The sequence below is a fragment of the Poromitra crassiceps genome (genome assembly GCF_964638095.1).
Source record: "Poromitra crassiceps genome assembly, chromosome: 2".
Lineage (NCBI taxonomy): Eukaryota > Metazoa > Chordata > Actinopteri > Beryciformes > Melamphaidae > Poromitra > Poromitra crassiceps.
The window spans coordinates 12,173,145-12,195,644 of NC_139624.1; the positions used below are offsets into that span (position 1 = coordinate 12,173,145).

Below are 22,500 nucleotides of genomic sequence, written 5' to 3' on the forward strand. Positions count from 1 at the left end.
CTCCCCCTCTCTCTCCCTCTCTGTCTTCCCCCCTCTCTCTCCCTCTCTGTCTTCCCCCTCTCTCTCCCTCTCTGTCTTCCCCCTCTCTCTCCCTCTCTGTCTCCCCCCTCTCTCTCCCTCTCTGTCTTCCCCCCATCACTCTGTGCTGCCATTTGTCTTGGAGTAGGGGGCCCCGTCTGGGTCTGTGTGTGTGTGTGTGTGTGTGTGGTTGTCATCATCCAGACATCTGCCCCATCACATCTAAAAGACCAGGCAGGACACACGCACGCACGCACACACACACACACACACACACACACACACACACACACACACACACACACACACACACACACACACACACACACACACACACACACACACACACACACACACACACACACACACACACACACACACACACACACATGCAGTCTGTTGGGAGTCCAGTTCTGATTAATTTGGATTTGACTGGATGGATTGTTTTATCAGTTTCATGTGCACGCCCACCATGCACACTCGCTCACCGTGCACACTCGCTCACCATGCACACTCGCTCACCATGCACGCCCACCATGCACACTCGCTCACCGTGCACACTCGCTCACCGTGCACACTCGCTCACCATGCACGCCCACCATGCACACTCGCTCACCGTGCACACTCGCTCACCATGCACGCCCACCATGCACACTCGCTCACCGTGCACACTCGCTCACCGTGCACACTCGCTCACTGTGCATACTCGCTCACCGTGCACACTCGCTCACTGTGCACACTCGCTCACTGTGCACGGCTCACTGTGCACGGCTCACTGTGCATGCTCACTGTGCACACTCGCTCACCGTGCACACTCGCTCACCGTGCACACTCGCTCACTGTGCACACTCGCTCACCGTGCACACTCGCTCACCGTGCACACTCGCTCACTGTGCACACTCGCTCACTGTGCACACTCGCTCACCGTGCACACTCGCTCACCGTGCACACTCGCTCACCGTGCACACTCGCTCACCGTGCACACTCGCTCACCGTGCACACTTGCTCACTGTGCACACTCGCTCACCGTGCACACTCGCTCACCGTGCACACTCGCTCACCGTGCACACTCGCTCACCGTGCACACTCGCTCACTGTGCACGGCTCACTGTGCACACTCGCTCACCGTGCACACTCGCTCACCGTGCACACTCGCTCACCGTGCACACTCGCTCACAGTGCACACTCGCTCACTGTGCACACTCGCTCACCGTGCACACTCGCTCACCGTGCACACTCGCTCACTGTGCACGGCTCACTGTGCATGCTCACTGTGCACACTCGCTCACCGTGCACACTCGCTCACCGTGCACACTCGCTCACTGTGCACACTCGCTCACCGTGCACACTCGCTCACTGTGCACACTCACTCACTGTGCACGCTCACTGTGCACGGTCACTGTGCACACTCGCTGTGCACGCTCACTACACAGTTGAATCTGGTGTTTTGCTACTGGCTACCGCAGTGGCTCTCAAACTGGGGTGCAGCGTCCCCCAGTCGTCCTTGACGGGGCTCTAGTAGACTTCCAGAGGGTTTGAGTGGGTTCAGCAGGTCTTGACGGGGTCTCAATGTTTTTTAAGGGTGTCCAGTGGTCTTTTAGGGGGTTCCAGTGATAGAGTTTCAGTGGTCCTTTGGATGTTCCAGTGGTCTTCTACAGGTTTTTCACTGGTCTTTTGGGGATTCCAATAATCTTTTAGGGGGTTCCAGTGGTATCTTATGAGGTTCCAGTGGTGTTTTAGGTGCTCTCAGGTTTCACTCTTATGTATATAACACATATATAATATGTGTTAAAAACAACACATCATGTGTTGTCCCTGAGTTGATGCTGCACGTGTTAAATTGAAAACATGATGTGTGTTTTTTAACACATCTGTTGTAATATTGACACTATTATGTGTTAGGGCTGTTGGAACAAATTTCAAGATTCAAATATAATTAGATTTGCATAAATATTAATAAAAACGATTTTCTTCAATATTTTTTTCAAATACGGAATCTCGTTCATCTCGCTGTGGCTAACCAGCATGTGAAAACAAATCCTTTTGTCACATGTGATGAACTATTCAAGTTTTCTGAGTCTGAATATAGGTCATATGATCTCGTTAAATCTTGTGAGCGATGTGCTTGTCATGCCAGCACGCTAACGCTAACGCTAACGCTAGCCAGAACGCTTGTCTGCTGAAGCTGTAGCTTTGTCTCCCGTGTACAAAACCATCGTCTGACACATTTTAATTCCATGTGTTTGTGACTCCGGTCAGGCCAGCGAGTTAACTTAACCGCCTCACGATACAGAGAGAACGGAGAATTTGAGAGGCTGGATGGCTGCAGTCCTGTGTGCCACTAGCGATAAAAACAATACAGCTTCCAGTCGGATTTTCAAAATAACACGATTCTGCACAAGTCTAAAGCACACAGAAGCAATTGAAAATGTTTTATCTTGGTATTTCCCTGTCTTTCTGTGTGTGCATGACGAGGAGAGAGATTGACACGGGCACGCTGTGGAGACAGAGCACACACACACACACACAAACACACACACCTGCTAAATGTTAGGTGCACGGTGCGACCAATGAAAATGTTAAATCGTAGTGGGCAGATTTTAGGGCGCATAGTGCAACCAAGGCGCACTCTGGAGCCATGTAGAAACAATGTTTTCTTTATTTAACATCATTGCCGGAATATTTGTGATTATCACAGCGTTCTGAGCCTGGTGAACACTTAGTTAGCAAATGTAGCTAATGGGCTAACAGCTAGCTAAAGGCAGAGGGTATTTACATCACATACTGTCTGACGTCATCACCCGTTTTTACCAACAGCTTATTTTTAGGACTTTGTGCCCAAAATGAGGTTATTTGTCAACAACATACACTGGCGAACACTGTGGCTAATCAGCAGAGCAGGAAAAACACAGTAACACATGAAATATAACAATGACAACATACACTGGAGGGAGGCTTTAAAGCCGACACAAATGTGTTTAATCTAGGCTTCTACATTTGTATATGTTTCATATAGGCTATGCGATGCTGTGGGAATATGCAATACTAGGGTACCCTGGGCTATATAGTGGACATTAACATGATCTGCGGTGCGGCGTGTGTGTGTGAGTGTGATGACGTAACGTCGTCAGTGAGAGTTTCACACAAAGCAGGGGGCTCTGGGAGCTGAGCTGAGCTCTGCTATCGCTGCTGCTCACATTTAAAGTGACAGTGACTATATTTCAAACAAAAAGTAGTCGGCTGGAAATTGCTAATTAGCCGGCAGCCGGAGCTTATGGAAAACCCTGCTCCAGCCCAGCAGTGTGTTATACTCCAGTCCAGTCCAGCAGTGTGTTATACTCCAGTCCAGTCCAGCAGTGTGTTATACTCCAGTCCAGTCCAGCAGTGTGTTATACTCCAGTCCAGTTCAGCAGTGTGTTATACTCCAGTCCAGTCCAGCAGTGTGTTATACTCCAGTCCAGTCCAGCAGTGTGTTATACTCCAGTCTAGTCCAGCAGTGTGTTATACTCCAGTCCAGTCCAGCAGTGTGTTATACTCCAGTCCAGCAGTGTGTTATACTCCAGTCCAGCAGTGTGTTATACTCCAGTCCAGCAGTGTGTTATACTCCAGTCCAGCAGTGTGTTATACTCCAGTCCAGCAGTGTGTTAGGTCGCTTAACCCCAGTGTTTTCCCTAAGCGCCGGCCGCCGGCTAATTAGCCGTTCATTAAACAATTTCCAGCCGACTACTTTTTGACCGTCAATTTCGTCACCATTTTTCACTGTCACTTTAAATATGTGGAAGCGAGCAGCAGCAGGCAGCAGACAGTCCTCAGCTCAGCTCACAGAGCCCCCTCCTTTGTGTGTAACGTTACGTCATCACAGTCAGACACGTGTTTTGGTTTGTGCCAATTGTGCGACGCGACGCTTGGTAACTAATGTCGAGTCGACTACGTCGCCTGGACTCGATAGCCCTCACTTTTTATGGACGCAACGAGGTACAGTAAGCCAAGGTTTGAAATACATTTGATTGACAAAACAGTCCTGAACAGTACTAACGTGCACGTTTGTGATTAATAGCGCTAATTAGTAACGTTACATTAAATGGACTCACTTGACTAAAGTTATCATCTTGAGCTTTGTCTCATCTGGCTTGTGTCCGTCAGCTGTACAGACAGCACTGTCTAACTTCTATCTGTGTGGACATGTTGCTAGCTGCAGTATTGTGTGTGCAAAATACCGCAAAACGCATTGTTATCAAGTTAGGGCTGCCCCCTCCAGGTCGATTGGTCGATTGTTTGGTCGACGTGCTCTTGGTCGACGAGATTCACGTTGGTCGAGCAATCGCTGTTGTTATTTTTTTGTATTTATTTTGTATTTTCTTTTTTTGCAGGCCATGCCAGGCCACCGGGCTACTATAAACTTTAGCAAGTGAAGTGAAGTTGCATTGTTCAAAAACGACCTAAGTACAGTTAGTCCACACACACATCCAGTTAAGGTGGACTGTAAGTAGACTGTAACAAACGGTTCAGTTTGTCAGGTGCGTGCAACTATGACATGACTTTATGAAAGTTGTTGGTCTGTCTACTTGACAATGTTGCTGCAATAAAATGGTTGAAGTCAGATGTACAGACTGGAAAATTGTTCTTACAGAAAGAAAAGTACGGTACACTGCAAAAATTTTTTTTTTTTTTTTTTTTTTTTTAGGCCCCGTTTCGACCAATCGATTGGTCGATTTCTGGTCGACCAGGATAATCTTTGGTCGAGGGCAGCCCTATTATCAACTGTTATTGCTAAAAAATGAAACGTTAGCACACGTGGCATGGTCCATTAGCCATTTATTCCAGTACCATCTTATGTGTGTATCTCTTATTCTGAGGACGTCCAGTCTCACTGATGATGATGTAGTCTCATCTCATAAGGTGCGTTCTGCATCCACCTTTGCCCACATAATACAGAGCCGTACGTGTGAGTTTGAGTAACGTTAGCTGCTCGTTAACAGCTGATGGTGGCTGCGCGCTGAAACGTGTCCATTGCAGTGGCGATTTTAGCCTGACTGATTTCTGGAGGGGCAGTTTTATGTTGTCACGTCACCACGCACCATCACACACGCAAAACACACAGCACACAGCAAAACCACAGCAACATCCTCATTGAGTCAATGTACAAACCTTGCATTCACTTCATCCCCAGGCTGAAGCATGACGAAATCTTCTGGTCCGTGTGGCCCTATAAACGCTTTATTTCCAATTTCTCTTCCAACGGCAACGAACCAAACCGTACAGACAACAAATAGTCTACTACACCATTCATTGTAGTAGGCTAAATGAAAGCACACTTCACAGTATTTAGCTAGCTAGCGCCAATGTACTGGTCTGATTTAGCCATGGTTTGTTTATTTTCTCCTCGTCACAGTCCGGCCACACCTGTTGGGCGGAGTTCATGTCAGGAGTTCACACATTGGGGCAACATCATCTCTGCCCCTTTACCCAATACAAAATTGGCAGGTGACAGGTCATGATGTCACGTGGTCAGAGCGCCGCCCTGCCCCATATGCAGGAAATGCAGCGCGAGCAGAGCCAAGCACACAGAAACACGCACGCACGCACGCACGCACGCACGCACGCACGCACGCACGCACGCACGCACACACACACACACACACACACACACACACACACACACACACACACACACACACACACACACACACACACACACAAGGACATTACTCCAAAACAGCACTATAGGGATTGTGAGTAAAGTTCATTCATATAGACACCAAATTCACAGTTGAATCACTACTTTGTATTCATATAAAATATGATTCAGTTGCGAGTCAGATGAGAGCTTCTTGCACCACAGCGCCATCTGGTGGGGCACTGCCCTACTTGCCCCTAATGCAAAATCGCCACTAGTCCATTGTTGGTTATCGATAGCTGAGCCATTTAATTGTTCATCCATTGCTCTGCTGGTGACTCTGCTTTCAGTCTAGCCTGCTAACAGGCTCTATCACAATTATTGTTTGTGGTTTAATAGCGCCAATTAAAAAGGAAAATCACTTTGAACTATTTGGAAAAATGCATTCAGAATGATCTTTGCATCGGATAGTCTATAATTTACCATTATGAAAATGTAAAGGAAAGGAAATAGGCTACCCCTCACATTAACGACAGCATGTCGGGTAAGGAGCGCTGCTTACTGATACTTGGTGGTTTTTACGAGCGGTAAAAGACGAGTCGATTAGCTTCAGCGGTTTGTTAGCGGGCTGAGATGGAGCTGCAGGGCCGAGCCGACTGTGTGTGCTTTTGGCGTTTGTCTTCATATTTGACGTGATGTTTGACTATGATGTTTGCTGACACATTTGCACAAGTTACATAATGTCTGCAGCTTCCAGCTTTGCAGAGACACAGATGTCGTCGTCCATCACTCATTCAGATTCCTGGGCAGAGCGTGTGTGCAGAACGTGTTGACTGTTCCCATAAGAAGCAGCTAACAGATGGCTCCTGGTTTAATGAGTCATGTAGATCAACGCTGTATGCACACAGGTAGTTCATAGACGCTCAACGGATTGGAGGAGCAGAGAGGAGCCCTTTCTTTCCACAACATTTCCAAGCTCATCCAAACTCCATCCAACACTTTATGAGGCTTTGAACAGTGCTCAATATGTTCATGTCAGACAGAGAACATGTCGTTTCTTACAGTTTCACGGTCAGTTTCCCAGTGAGTAACTTTAAAGGGACAGCTCACCCTAAAATCCTAAATACATATTTTTCCTCTCACCTGTAGTGCTATTTATCCATCTATATCGTTTTGGGATAGTTGCCTGAGTTTTGGAGATATCGGCCGCAGAGTTTCTGCCTTCTCTCCAGTACAATGGAACTGGATGGCACTCGGCTTGTGGTGCTCAAAGCGCCAAAAATACATTCGATCAACTCAACAGCAATGTCTCTTAACTCATTCACTGCCAATATCTGACTGGCATTTTTGGCACAGGCCAAGTATTTCCATAATGTTTGGTCATCTTTCAAGACCCACAGTAAATTCTGTACTAGGACTACAGTGATGTCCAATACCTCGAAATGAAGATCTAAGTCTCTACTTTCACCCCCAAAAAGAAAGTTAGCTTTTAGCATGTTCTGTACTGTACTTATAACCCTTTTTATACACCCCATGTTCACCAAAAAAGCCTGTCTGGGAAGAGAAAAGGGAGAAAAAAGCATTTTTGTAAAAGGGCACAATCTCAGGCATAACTCACTCTCAATTCTTTTATTTTGAACTGTATTGACATCAGACATGTAAATATTATTCGTTAGGACACAAATGACAAAAAAAAAAAATATATATATATATATATATACACACATGAAGTGCTTTTTTTTTACATTCAACAATACAGTTTACTCGGTGTGAGTGTGCAGACAGACAGACAGACAGACAGACAGACAGACAGACACACCGACAGACAGACAGACAGACAGACAGACAGACAGACAGACAGACAGACACACACACACACACACACACACACACACACACACACACACGATCCCCCTTTTAGATTTCTAACCCAACATAGGATAAGCAATAACCACGCCCTGTGGCGCTGGGATTGGCCAGGAGCAACACTGGAGGGCACGCAGCCCAGCGATTTCATGAACCAACTGAAGAGCTCTTGAGAAGGACAGCGGGCTGCTGTGAGTGCCTTCTGCCCGCTGCTGCCTAGCTGTTCCTGTGTTTATTTTTGATTTGTTCTGGTACACCCGTCCTCGTCCATGTCTCCCTGTCATATCAACTCTGCTATTTGATCGTTCCCGTTTTCCCCTCGGCTATTCAACACGTCCTCACCGCCCTCGCAAACTGATCGATCATTTCCTCATTCCTCCGATGATCAAACACATCTCTTGATTACTTTCTCCCGTTTTCTCCTGGCTGGCACAGAGGAAGGCGACTCCAGCTCGTGCAGCGCGCTGAGGGCGTTTCAATGGCGTTTCTCCTGTCTGCACAAGGAAGCGTTACCCGTTCTCTGCTTTTCCTCTTGCTCAATTTCAAAACAACAGCTGCGGTATGTGTTTGATCGCGTGCTGTCGGCTACCCTTTGAAGGCAGGGACCTGTGTCTGTGTCACAGGCTGGGCAAGTGTTTGCTGCAGGCGCTGCACCAATAAAAACAAAAACACGTCAAACACGTCCTTGGCGGGGAAGGCCATTGCTGATAACACGTCAAAGACGTCATTGGCGGTGAATGAGTTAACAGAAATCACGACCCGGTGACTCAAGATAATCCACAGGCCTTGTTGTGAGCAGTTTCATGTAGGAACTATTTTCTTTCGACCGAACTACACCCTCTAGCTGCTAGCTAGTTCCTACATGAAACTGCAGATAGCGTTAGCTAGAGCAGCAGCTATCTAGCAGCTAGTTGGAGTAGTTTGGTCAAAAAGGAAAATAGTTCCTAGTTAGTTGCTAAAGTGGGAAGAAGTTGAATGAGTTGAGTTATTTTATGGCATATTATTACAATACAACAATACTGGTGTTGACAGTAATAGAAGATGCCAAATCATTCAAATCATTAAGCATTTTGCTTTTAGGAGTATTGTGGCAGCGTGCAGCGCTGTTCCAAAACGTGTCAACGTGTGTCGTTGCCTGGGAAACGCACATCCCATAATACAACCGTTCGCATCGCATCCCATAATAGTATGATGATACTTGGGATGCCATTGCCAACAGAGATGCGAACAGATTAGCTAAAAGTTTAGCGTCGCCAGCGAGGGCCCCCACCGTTGCGGTCGGGGTACGTTTCGAAATCCCTCCAGGCCTGAAAATGTTTCTAGGGGAAACACTGAAGGCAATAATGCGGCTTTCAGCCAAGCAAACGTTACAGAGGGGATACTGTTTCCACCGTAACGTTACAGAGGGGATACCGTTTCCACCGTAACGTTACAGAGGGGATACTGTTTCCACCGTAACGTTACAGAGGTGATACTGTTTCCACCGTAACTTACGTTACAGAGGGGATACTGTTTCCACCGTAACGTTACAGAGGGGATACTGTTTCCACCATAACTTACGTTACAGAGGGGATACTGTTTCCACCATAACGTTACAGAGGGGATACTGTTTCCACCGTAACTTACGTTACAGAGGGGATACTGTTTCCACCGTAACGTTACAGAGGGGATACTGTTTCCACCGTAACTTACGTTACAGAGGGGATACTGTTTCCACCATAACGTTACAGAGGGGATACTGTTTCCACCGTAACGTTACAGAGGGGATACTGTTTCCACCATAACATTACAGAGGGGATACTGTTTCCACCCTAACATTACAGAGGGGATACTGTTTCCACCATAACGTTACAGAGGGGATACTGTTTCCACCGTAACTTACGTTACAGAGGGGATATTGTTTCCACCGTAACGTTACAGAGGGGATACTGTTTCCACCGTAACGTTACAGAGGGGATACTGTTTCCACCGTAACTTGCGCTGTAGCGCAAACAAAGATTATTGGAGGCAAGAGATAAAGCTTTTTTTTTTTTTTTGTGCAACAGCGCGCCTCCATGATGTTGCAATGGAACAAGCTATTAGCCTTCAGGTTCTTATCTATAGGCTCTTTCACACACAGATCGCGCAAAAAATGCCGTTTAGGAGTCCCGCAAAGACCGCACCCTCGCCACAGAAATTGCTTTCACACAGAGCCAAGCAGCACGGCCACATTCCCGTGCTGCTCTGTACTTTCAGGTGAAATCCCCCGCTCCCGGATTGAAAGGCGAGCGGAGGGATTTCCAGCTCCTCCTAGCCCAAATGAATATTTTCATAGGTTAGTGTAGCCTAGGCTACTGTATGATGAATGAATTCATTCAACAACAAGACTTCCCTCCTCCTAGTCCGCTGAGCAGGGAGGATAGGTGCACTCGCATGGTGGGCGGGCAGATCAATATGGTGTCCTACTAAAATTGGAACGATACACGACCGCCCGCATATCAAACAGCTGCAGTCTGCATAACGTTCGTCGGGGGAATAGTATAGGCCGGCGATCCTCAAAGTCCGGACTCCGGTCCGCATCCGGACCGAGACGCCGTCCTATCCGGACCGAGCCCTATAACCTACAAATCATTGATAACTTACATTTTCACGGAGCGTTTCTATTTTAACCGGCACATGCTTTTCTAACCTTTACGGTAATACTGGTTCATCTGCCTAGTGTCCTCTAGTAAGAGAGTGGCGTCAGCGGAGGACCAAAATGCGAGATCATTAGCCAATGAACAGCCAGGAATGGGTCTCGCGCTGCTTTTGGATGCTAAAATAAAACTGATAATGTACAATTTGATTCATTTCAAGGGATGAAAAACCCTTTCAAAGTAAAACACTGTCTATTTTGATGCAACTTGACAGTGCTGCTTTTTTTACTCAAGAGTTCCACTTTCTACTTCCTGGAAAAAAACTGGTCCATTGGAGTGAATGGAGATGTCGGAACTCTTCTATTATATGGCTCTGCATCTGCCAGGAAGCTCACAGACCAATGAATGCGCTGTAAATCATCGCACGTGATGCTACTCGGCCAATCAAATAAGCGAATCGTTTCTCCCTGTCGTTTCCTAGTGCTGCTGTGAGCGAGAGGCGTACATGGACGGAGGCGATGATAGAAGTAATTTCACATGGCGTGGTCAAAACAAATGACTCTTACATGTCCATTCATTGTTCTTACGGGCAGTTCAAAACCAGTATGTCTCGGATGAAGTGCGATCCGATCCTGACCTGTCTATGGAAGCGCCACACATGAGCAAGCACACGTACACACACCAGCGCACACACACATTCACTTGCCCGACGGAGAAGTTTGCATTGGGAACGCTCGACAGACAGACACAGACAGAGGGGGCAGACGGATAGATTGATATATGGATAGATAGATAGATAGATAGATAGATAGATAGATAGATAGATAGATAGATAGATAGATAGCTCACTTCTCTAAAGAGAAAAGGTGGAGCCGGAGGTTTGTTGGCTTGATTTAACAGTCAGTTGTATACAGACATTGTACCATTTGGCTACTTTAGTCATTGAGTTCAATGGCACTGAATCATAATGCAAGCTACGTTACAATGTTCCGGACCTTTGCTTAAGGAAATTTTCTCGAACTGGACCTCTTTGAATTTTAATTGAGTGCCCCTGGTATAGGCTATAAATGCACATGACTACTTAACGTTAGTAGTTTTTGTAAGGGAATGCACAGAGCTGATTTCGAGAGGGAATAACCTCAGACCAACTCGCCACAGACAGCTATAGCCCTCTGAAGCTTATTATTATATCCGTTAATTGTACCTACTAATGTCAACATCATTTGAGCATAAAGCCTAACCGCACGGAGCATTCCTCCTGGCGCCCCTGCAGTCATGATTGTATAGGCTACTTTTTTTACTTTCACTCGTGCACTTTCTTGATACATGAGGTGATTTCCCCTGTAATTTTTTTATGAATGAGCTGACCATTCGCACCTTTTCCGGCTCGCTGCGACGATGCTTTCAAATGGAGGCGGGTTGCCAGGTAACCCGGCGCTGTTACTACCTCCCGTCGTGGGACAAAAGGCGTAAAACAATTGTCCACCAAAGCGCGTTCACGACTTTCACATCGGAGGCGCGAATCCTATTTTCCGTGCATTTTTCGGCTTTCAAGGCCGGTGTGAAAGAGCCTAATGTAAGATATTTGGTGCAGAATCAGATGACGTACAAATACAGTACACAACACGCTCTCACTCCCAACTCGTCTCACAGCAGCGCTGTGTGTCAGGCGCCTTTTGCGTTTGAGGTAACGCACATGCTTGAGACGTACATGTAGGACTGCAGATATACATGAAACAAGGTGTTTCCCTGCCTTCACACTCACCAGCGTAACCCGGAGCGATGGGAGGAGGGAGAAGGTTCAGAGAGTTCAACTCGGTTCTCTCTCTCTCTCTCTCTCTCTCTCTCTCTCTCTCTCCCTCTCTCTCTCCCTCTCTGTCTGTCTCTTTCTCGCTCACATTGTTGTATGGGTTTGAACAGTGAATGCGCTCTCTCTCTCTCTCTCTCTCTGGTGGTGAGGCCCCCACTATATATTGGGGGTCAACTCTATTGTCTGCGGCCCTCTGTGCTGTCAAGGCCGACCGAACTGTGATGGATGGCACTCACAGACGGTGTGTGTGTGTGTGTGTGTGTCTGTGTGTGAGTGTGTGTGTGTGTGTGTGTGTGTGTGTGTGAGTGTGTGTGTGAGTGTGTGTGTGTGTGTGTGTGTGTGTGTGTGTGTGTGCGTGTGCGTGCGTGTGAGTGAGTGTGTGAGTGTGAGAGAGTTTTGGTTGAAGGCAGACTCTCCTCTTATCATTTTCACAGATCGGTTCAGTAGAGTTGAGCCTGTCTATAAATAGAGGTGTGTGTGTGTGTGTGTGTGCGTGCGTGCGTGGGTGTGTGTGTGTGTGTGTGTGTGTGTGTGTGTGTGTGTGTGTGTGTGTGTGTGTGTGTGTGTGTGTGTGTGTGTGTGTGTGTGTGTGTGTGCGTGCGTGCGTGCGTGTGTGTGTTCAGGGAGGGGAAAGACCATTTTGGGATCCAGCTGGCTGCATGCCAGCACTTGGCTGAGAGGAGGGAAGAGGAAGAAGAGGAAGAGATGAATGGAGAGAAGAAGAAGTAGATATGGACGGAGTGCGGATTCGTTTCCTCCATTTGGTTCAACTGCACTTTAGGAATAAAATGCAAATTAAAAGGCACCTTTTAGGTGTTACACATCGGCCGAGTGAGGATTTGGTATGTTCATATCCATTGTCTGTTTACACTCAATAAGCACATGATCCCCCAAATCTGCCAACATATTATAGCCACTTAACCGTCAGGCCATATAAACACAGCCAGGACAGCAACAACCATCAATATCTGCAGTGTGCGTGCACACCGGCGCCATTTTCACATATTCACGCAATGAGATTTTAACCTCATCGCCCGTTTCTCATAAAAATCCAAAAAGGTTCGTGACGTCTGACTTAGTTTACAGTATTAGATATTTCATATGAAAAGACGTTATTTTGTTTTTGTAATACCTGACAGTTTCGACTGCTTTGCTTCCTGCAGCCTTCTTCAGAGACGTCACGTGATGTTGCTGTGACGTATATATGGATGGTTTATGTGGGTTTGGCCATATATACGTCACAGCAACATCACGTGACGTCTCTGAAGAAGACTGCAGGAAGCAAAGCAGTCGAAACTGTCAGGTATGACAAAAACAAAATAACGTCTTTTCATATGAAATATCTAATACGTTTCTCATAAAATTAAAAAGATGCAGTACATATTTTGTCACATTAAGAGGCCCCACCCTTTCGTCTTTTTCTTCGACTTCTATTGTTCTAATTAATTACATCTCTCCCAGTTAGCAGGTAGCACGATCCCCAAATCATGAACCTACGCTGTTGTCTCCTTAAGAAAATGCACGGGAGTTTATAACACTACAGAGAACTTCAGACTACTGACGAAGCAGAGACGAGACCTGAGCGCGTGTTGTTGGCTTTGACAGCCGGGGAGGTCTGCAGCAGACCCGCCTCGGGAACTGTGCAGATAAGTCAGTTTAATAGCAGACTGTCAAAACTTAACTCAAAGCTAACGTTAGCGACGGCGCTAACGTAGCCTTATCAAAAGGCTCGTTTAAGATGGCTAGCGTTACCTGCTTTTTCTTGCCTTGAAAATAGATGAACGGTGGGTGCACTAGGCATGGATCGGTTTGAAAATTTTGAAACCGGTTCGATATAAAACATCGAATTTTACACTTTTTTTTTTGTTTTGTTTTTTGTGTAGCCCATAAAATGACTGTAATGCGACTGCAGTTGGTGGCGATAATGCACCTCTAAAGCTGGGCTCAGACTACAGGATTCTGACAATCTTAGCCGATTTTGAAATCTGGCTGTGACACGCACTACAGGAGAATCTTCCCAGATTATCTTCCCTAGAATCTCAAACATGCACACACTACAAGATTTGTAAATGTGGCGCACCACGCACTACAGGATATTATTAAGATTATCGGCAGGATAATCACCTTGATGCCTCGTTTCCTCATTTTCATGCCCGTCTCGCCAAACAAATGAATCTCACGGTAGTTAGCATGCATGTAAACAACGCGACATTGTCTGTACAAGTGAGAACACAAACACATGGCCTACCAAAATATATTTCCCTGCTGCATGTCATGAGATCGGCAAAAGTTTGGATACTGGATTGCTTCCCGCAGCAGCAATGCCTTTTCCCCCCACACTGCCTGGCTGATAGACAGGTAGGAGATTACAGCCTCTGACTGGCAGGGGCTCAAAACTACGATATAACAACTTTTTATTCATTGGTCATTCATTGTGATATAAATGAGTGACATTTTCCCCCAAATACTCGTGGTTCTGTGCTGTTGGTATTTGGTAGCCTATAATGCCTGCAGTGCAGCGCATCAAATGAGCCGCGTCAATTAACGACGGTCTCGCGCAGCAGCAGAATGATGTATTCGCGCAGATTTTCAGTCCTAAATATCAAACATGTTTGATATGATCGGGACGGCCCCGATGAGGCTTTGAGCAGATCGGGAGGCTTAAGATTGGATCTGCAAACAGCTCACACTACAAGATAATCGGTGCTGAACGTCGGGCCCGACCAAGCTTGGCAAGCTGCCAGGCCAGATTTCTCCTCCGATTCTCGGGAGGGGTGAATCGGGCATAAATCGGCCCGAAAATCCTGTAGTGTGAGCCAGCCTTTCGCTGGTGTGCCAACCAGCACTAACACTGAATAAAAATAAGCAGAACCATTTAACTGTAACAACACACTGTTTTTATTTCTCATAACTATTCAGCTTAACTTTTCTTCAAACATCAACATAACAAACAAAATACGACTTTTGCCTACTATAGTGCAACTTGAGAAGAGGCTAATACGAAAAATAGTGCAATCAGAATGGATCGGTTCGCACGTGATCAAACCGGTTTGGGCTCGTACACCGAACCGAACCGGTAAAACCGGAAATCGTGCCTAGGGTGCACTGGAGTCAGGCGAGGAGGAATCAAGAAGCCATAGGCTACTCAGAGTCGTGTTGCCAGATACAACTGATGGTTTCCAGCCAAAGGGCTGTTCAAAATCCGCCCAAGCCCATTTCCCCCCCCCACACAATGCAACCCAAAACAGCCCAATTGGTGGAAGGCTGCCGACTCTGGCAACACTTGTCCCGACTGCACACATGCTCAGAAGACGTGCAGAAGGTTTATTTGCCAGTGAGACAGTCGGCTCAGTTGACATTTTCCAAACGGAATAAAATAAAATAATAAATCATCTTGTCTCTACGAAGGGAGACAAACAAATGTAAGACCTGTGTGAATGAAGTTCAAGACTTTGTGAACGAAATTCAAGACTTTTAAAGCCTTATGTTGAGAATATTAATAATATTCAATGCTTTTTTTATGCTATATATATAATGCTATATTTAATTATTTTAAGACCCCGCGGGTACCCTGGTGTTACTGCAGGTTTAGTAACTAAACTAATATTTCCCTCGTCAGCTGCTGAACTCAGGCTGCTATTGCTGTGACCCAAATCCACTTCACACACATTATTAGCATATCTATGGTCTGTGTGTGTGTGTGTGTGTGTGTGTGTGTCTGTCTGTGACTTTATCATGCAAAATGACCACATACAAATTATTAAGACTCTTTCTCCTCTCCAGACATCAGAGGTCAGAGGTCACACACTTGTTCTGGACACACACACACACACACACACACCCACACACACACACACACACACACACACACACGCAAACACATATGCAGGCGTAGTATTTGCATGTCATATCCATATCATTAATGTCTTTGTCATCTTCAAAGACAAGAGGTCACGGGTCACACACTTTCTCTCTCTCTCTCTCTCCCTCTCTCCCTCTCTCTCTCTCTCTCTCTCTCACACACACACACACACACACACACACACACACACACACACACACACACACACACACACAGTAGGCATCTGGCAGACCAGAATGTGTGTGTATATGCATATGTTACTGAGATCATAGGGCAACATATGAGAGGCCATGGGAATCCTTGATGGACACACACACACACACACACACACACACACACACACACACACACACACACACACACACACACACACACACACACACACACACACACACACACACACACACACACACACACACACACACACACAGCCTTTGTGATATTCACAAGGAAGAGGGCAGCTCGCTCTCTCTCCCCCTCTCTCTGTCACACACACACACACACACACACACACACACACACACACACACACACACACACACACACACACACACACACACACACACACACACACACAGACATTTGCAGATTGTGCACAACAGTTTCTAGTGACTTGAGTGACGTGCAGCACAGACACTTCACTGCTGCTACAATATTGAACTTCACACTTATATCCTGTGTGTGTGTGTGTGTGTGTGTGTGTGTGTGTGTGTGTGTGTGTGTGTGCGCGTGTGTGCGTGTGTGTGTGCGTGTGTGTGGCAGCTGTCTGGTCCATTAGCTCACATATCCCCGTGGTGACCAGGGTCATCCTCCAGCATACTGATGAGGGCCTAACGTTCACATCTGTTTACTACTGTTGGTATGTGACTATGCGTCCTACCAAAGAGCTACATGGACAAGAAGTCATGCCGTGTTTCACACACAATTCACATCTCCTTGTGCTGGTAGCTTGCTTGGGCGGGGCAGTGAATGCATTTGGCCCATTCTCAAATATACTAGCGATATTTGCCGTGGGCTAGCTCGGGCTTTGACAGAAGAAGCCCTGGAAGTGATACTGAAAGCTGTAGTTCCTCGAATGGCCACTTGAGACTGGCTCCAAAAGGTAGTCAGTCGTTCATTACATTACATCAGGGGTGCCCAACCTTTTTTGACCCAAGATCTACTTTTCAAGTAGCCCCGCCTCCCGAGATCTACCAGTCCACTGTCAACATCGCAAAACGCACACACATCGTTTCCAGCCTGCAGTAACTAACCTCACAACACTTTCTCGTTGTCCCACAACCACTTGACATTAGGGCTGTGAATCTTCACTGGCCTCACGATTCGATTCGATTACAATTCAGAGGGCTACGATTCGATTCGATTACGATTATCGATGCATCTCGATGCATCTTCAATCGATGCATCACTTTCTTTTCCCCAATACATGATTTATTTTTTCTCACTTTATTTTTTCTCACTGTGTGTGGCTACTTTTAAAATAAAAGTGCATTTGGAATTACATTGTATTATGATCCATAATTAAAATAAACAACTGCATGTACTTCCATTATATTGTATTTGATTATAAACAAAAAAAAAACGTTTTTTTTTTTAAATAATCGATTTTTGACACCCCTCGCGATCGACCTGGGGTCAGTCCGCGGTCGACCAGTAGACCGCGATCGGCTGGTTGGTAGGGATGGGAACCGAGAACCGGTTCTTGTTGAGAACCGGGTCCCAGTGGATCAATTCCTTGGAATCGTTAGCCAAAATCCTTAACAATTCCACTATCGATTCCATGCGCGATGACGTCACACGCTGCGACACGCACGCAACGCAGCCTTGTTTTGTTTAGACCGCAGCCACCATGGCGTCTAGGCAGAAGCAAAACGATGACCACAGTGCCACTTGCAATGCTTGCAAAACCTCTATTTCGTCAAAGGGGGGAAATACTTAGCCTGACTCCACCAGACGGGGGCGGCATTGTTCCACAAATTCACAATCCACCTCAGTCTGGCCCTGGCCTCAGAGATGCATTCAAACCGGCCGCCACACAGGCGCACCAATCAGCGTGAGCTAGGGGCGGGCTTTAGGCGAGACCGGGTGTGACGCCACCGAGAGGCGCCTCTGCGTTTGTAGTTCTTTCACTATTCAACATGGCGGCGGCTACCGAGGCTAGCTCCAGTGTGCTAGTCAAACATTCTATTCAAAACAATAAGCTAACATAAACGTTAAACACTTGATCTTACAGTGAGTACGAAACCGTAACTGTATTGCTGTAATGTTATCAACTATGAACGTTAGTAAACAAGACATTGTTGTAGAATTTGGGGAGATAGACCGCTAGGCTGGGATAACTTATTAGCTGTAAGGCTGTAATGGCTAACGGCTAGCCATTCACGCAAGTCACAAACACAAAGCCCTTCTCACTCTCACCACAGCCCAGTAAACATGCAATCTGTTAAACCATAATTTTTGTTCCAAATCGAAATAAATCATAACGTTAATCAAAATGCCACTGAATTATTAGCTAATCAACACAGAACTGCAAAGATCAGTGTGATGTATTGTCCCTTTACTGCTAGCTGAAGTGTATTCTGCTATGATTGGAATGTTGGCTGCTGTTTAATAAACCACGTTAACTCACGTTGGTGTCCGAGTGACATATTATGTTATACAGGCGAGATTAAAGATCTCAGGATACAATACAACAATCGGTTTATCTGATATTTTCCCCCGCTTGCATAAATTATACTGTGAAGTGTGAATATAGCTCTAGCATATAGTAGTCCTATATGTCTGATATTTTGGAGCTGTTATTCGAGAAATTGGTTTATCGATAGAACATACCGGTAGCTTAAGATTTTGCACTTGTACTTTAGATAGGGGGTAAACAAACGTCATGGGAGCCAATACTAGGAATACGGTATATCAACAAGGAACCATTCTTAAAGTTAGAGATTATATCCAAATACATGCTGCATGGTGTAACCAGGGTGTTTTTCCTCTTCTCTGTTGACGTCCTCTGGGCTCCAGGCAGCTCCCTTTCGCAGATTCATCTGACAACATCTTTATGCATTTACATCGTCTTATCATTTGACCCAATCGTGCCTCAAGACCAGCAGATTATGTAACAACAACACCACACACGGCCGTCATTTCTCCGTTTAGTTTATTATTACAAAAGTAAGCAAATAACATTCTCCAGTCATGCGTAAATATCTACCATTCCACTGACACATATGCTAAAATTCACCAGTTAAATAGTAGCGTTAAATCATTATATTGTATCAAAGCATTTGGTTGTTGCCATGATCATAAAGGCTAGAGAGCGTTGCGTCTCCATGACGTTAGCCGTCCAGGGTGCGTGCCACTCGGTGTCATATCGTGTCATCAGTTCCCTGAAGAAACGAACAACGATATGTGTTATGAATGAATCGCTGTTAACGTTAACATTAATCATCAATCATCAGACGTAGCACCCCAACCTCCAAATGTTGCTATCGTTAGCGTAACATCAGTTAATCCAATCAGTTACATTTAACGTGCAAAATGGCCTACCTGCACTTCATCCTCAGTCAGACATCTGCAGTAATTCTTCTTTCTTTTGGCAAATTGAATAGTCAATGGTTGCACCCAATATTCACCTTACAAAAACAGCAAAAAATCTGCGACCTCCATGCTAACTATTAGCAATTGTAGTCCTAGCTGATCAGGCGCTGCCACGTCATGAAGGGAAGTCGATCTGATTGGTTGGCGCTGGCAAGCCCAGACGGTGACAGACAGACGGTCCATCCAATCACCTGCCTAGTAGCTTGAAAAAAGTGACCGCCCTCTTCAGCAATGTAGCTTGGCCGAATCCAGATGGATGTTGTTTGTGAAACAGATATTTGAAGCAAACTCATCGATCTGGCAGCGTCAGGTTAGGAAATACTAGCAATATGCAGAAACATTTGTCCACACAGCATGCAATAATTTTGGAGGAATGTCACGTTTTTGATGTGCTACAGAGTGACGATAACGTGGCTAACAGCAGCGCGGCTAACAGCAGCGCGTCATCTGTTAATATGGAGAGTAAACTCCTCCAGACCCTGTCTATTGTGTAAACCAGATTTCACCAATACTCCATTTCCATCCATTTAATTGAGAGGATGATGACGTTCAGAGTCAGACTGGTTCAGAGGCTGGTAGTCGCTTTCGGTCAGAGGCTGCAGCGAGTACTTCTTGTGCACCTCTAGCCCCTCCATTCACCCAGGCAGGGAAGAGTAAAATGACCGAGGCGAGGGTAAACGAATGTCACCGAGCAGTGACTAAGTTTGTCTGACATGCCAGCTAAAGTAAAATGTCCAAAGTTGCATGTTGTCATTCTAACCACTAGTTTTGTTTCATTCATTCCCACTATATATTTTCTATAGGGAGATGACAAAGATGCTCAACCCAAAATACAAACCCCCAAACAGAGCCAGTTTAACAGACACACTAATCCCTGCTTGGTATGGGATTGAAAAGAGCAATCTGATCTCAGAACTGAATAATAATACATAATTATAATAATAATAATCTAAAAGAAAAGTAATGTTAACACATTCACTGCCAGCCATTTTTTTTTTACTGTAGGTAGGTTCTGCCAGAGGGTTTTTTTGAGGATTCTGGCTCATCTTTCAAGACCCGAGGATTATTTTCTGCTAAGATTTTGTGAACACACAATATCTCAAAAGAACTAATAGAATGTGTGCTTTCTCTGTCTAAAAGAGTTAGTTTGTAGAGTTAGTAGTTATGTAAGCATTAGCAGTTGAATACAGCATGGTTTCAGCGTCAGAAAAATTATTCTGAGATAAACGGCTTTTTGTGAAATTCGATAGAACAGTCACTTTAACCATTCATTTTTGGCATCAGTAAGACGTCAGACATCTAAACAATAGTTTTGAACAGTAATTTCCTCCATAACAGCAGGAAACCCCCCTCTGCTTCCAACTCCTCCCTCCGTGGGCGTTCTTCTTGGCTGCAGCGGCCGTGTCACAAGCTTGTCACCAGTCTCACTGCTTTGCTGCTGCTGCTGCCTGTCTGCGCGGCCGCTCTTTGAGGAAGTCTGGATGGACTCGCTCGCTTCTTGGAGTTTTGGTTGAGAGCTTTGATGAAGCTTTTGCGATTCTGGTCATATTTATGCTGCGTGTTTCAAAGTGTGTTCCACCCGTAATCTATTATGCAAATTTGCAATTCCGCACCGCCAGCAATCAGCGTGAAAACGAAAGCGTTTTCGCCAATCCACCTTCATGAGAATGGCTTCAGTCACACTGCTTTTTGCTTGCCTTCCTCTAGTCAGGAAAGCACTGTCGCCACTTAGTGGGTCGGTGGAATGGGTTGTACACGTTGTACACGTCCAATACTTATATAAGAGATGTAAAAGGGTTAGATGCACATCCCACGGTCAAAAAAAAAAAAATTTTTTTTTTGACGTATTAATACGTCATTGGCAGTCAACCGTTGGATTTTTTTTGACGGATTAATACGTCATTGGCAGTGAACGTGTTAATAAACCCGTTTGTACTCTTTTTTTTTCCCCTTGCCCAATGAGAATCGATAAGAGAATCGATAAGGAATTGGATCGATAAGCAGAATCGAAAATGGAATCAGAATCGCTAAAATCTTATCAATTCCCATCCCTACTGGTTGGGCACCCCTGCATGACATGATGTCAAAAATTTTATCCAAAGCAACAATATCACATTTTGTCAACAGTACAGAAGTCAACTATGCAACACAGTCAATGACAGCTAAGACCTTTTGAAGGACTAGAGTAGCACTTTGTACAAAGTAGTTTGAGAAGGAATAAGTCACAGTGTTTTTTTTTAAGAGGGAGAAAGATGTTAGTTCAAGAAGGGGCCAGGTGGAGCCTGAAAAGTTGTGTTTTTATTCTCCGACGAAAGATTGGCAGTGATTCGTGACCATAGATTATAGGTACAGAGGAGCTGTCTGGTTTACTGCCCTGTAGGCCAGAACCAGTGTTTTGAATTTAATGCGTGCCGAGATGGGAAGCCAGTGAAGGTCCCGGAAGAGGGGAGTGACACGAGAGAATTTGGGTTGGTTGAATACCAGACGGGCTGCAGCGTTCTGAATGAGCTGATAGTGGTCGGATGTCAGAGGCAGGTAGACCAGCCAGAAGCCCGTTGCAGTAGTCCAGACGGGAGATGACAAGTGCCAGGACCAGGGGTTGTACACCAGTACACCAGGGGTGTACTTGCCTTCAGCCAATCAGCGTTGGATCCAGTCAAACACAAATCCACCCGGGAGAACGGCAAAACCATCCTTTTCGCAGAGAAACTCCGCTGTTGCGACGATACTCCTGTACTTGTTTAATTATTGTTATTGAGTCTATTTCTGAAATGACTGCACTTTATGGCTGTTTAAACTCAACGAACATTGACGTTACTGCTCGAGGCGGGCCGCCACGGAGGCAGCCATTACTGTTTTGCCAGCGGCGTTCCTGATTGGACGGTTAGGATGTCAACTACGAGGCGGGTTGCTGATTGGCTAGAGGGCACTTTGTAATTTCTGCAAACACCCTCCCAGAGTTGAGGCCAGACGTTCTGGCAGAACGAAATGAAATGTGAGTTGACGTGACCGGCTGGTTTACCAGGCTACTGATGACCTACTGTGGCAATGAAAACGATTCTGATTAAAGAAAGTTGATTTAACAAAAATACTCTAATGAATCACTTTATTCTCTCTT

General features: G+C 45.7%; 1 protein-coding gene across 1 annotated transcript in view; it reads left to right on the forward strand.

Annotated features, from left to right (window-relative positions):
* Window positions 1–6,172: 6,172 nt before the first annotated feature.
* The window catches only part of LOC310798331 (activin receptor type-2B-like), a gene marked incomplete at both ends in the record, with an annotated part of 65,912 nt that continues 49,584 nt past the window's right edge, over window positions 6,173–22,500 (forward strand). Inside the window, one exon of the mRNA XM_083660859.1 lies at window positions 6,173–6,179. Within this exon, the coding sequence (XP_083516985.1) occupies window positions 6,173–6,179 (7 nt within the window). The remainder of the gene's footprint in view (window positions 6,180–22,500) is intronic.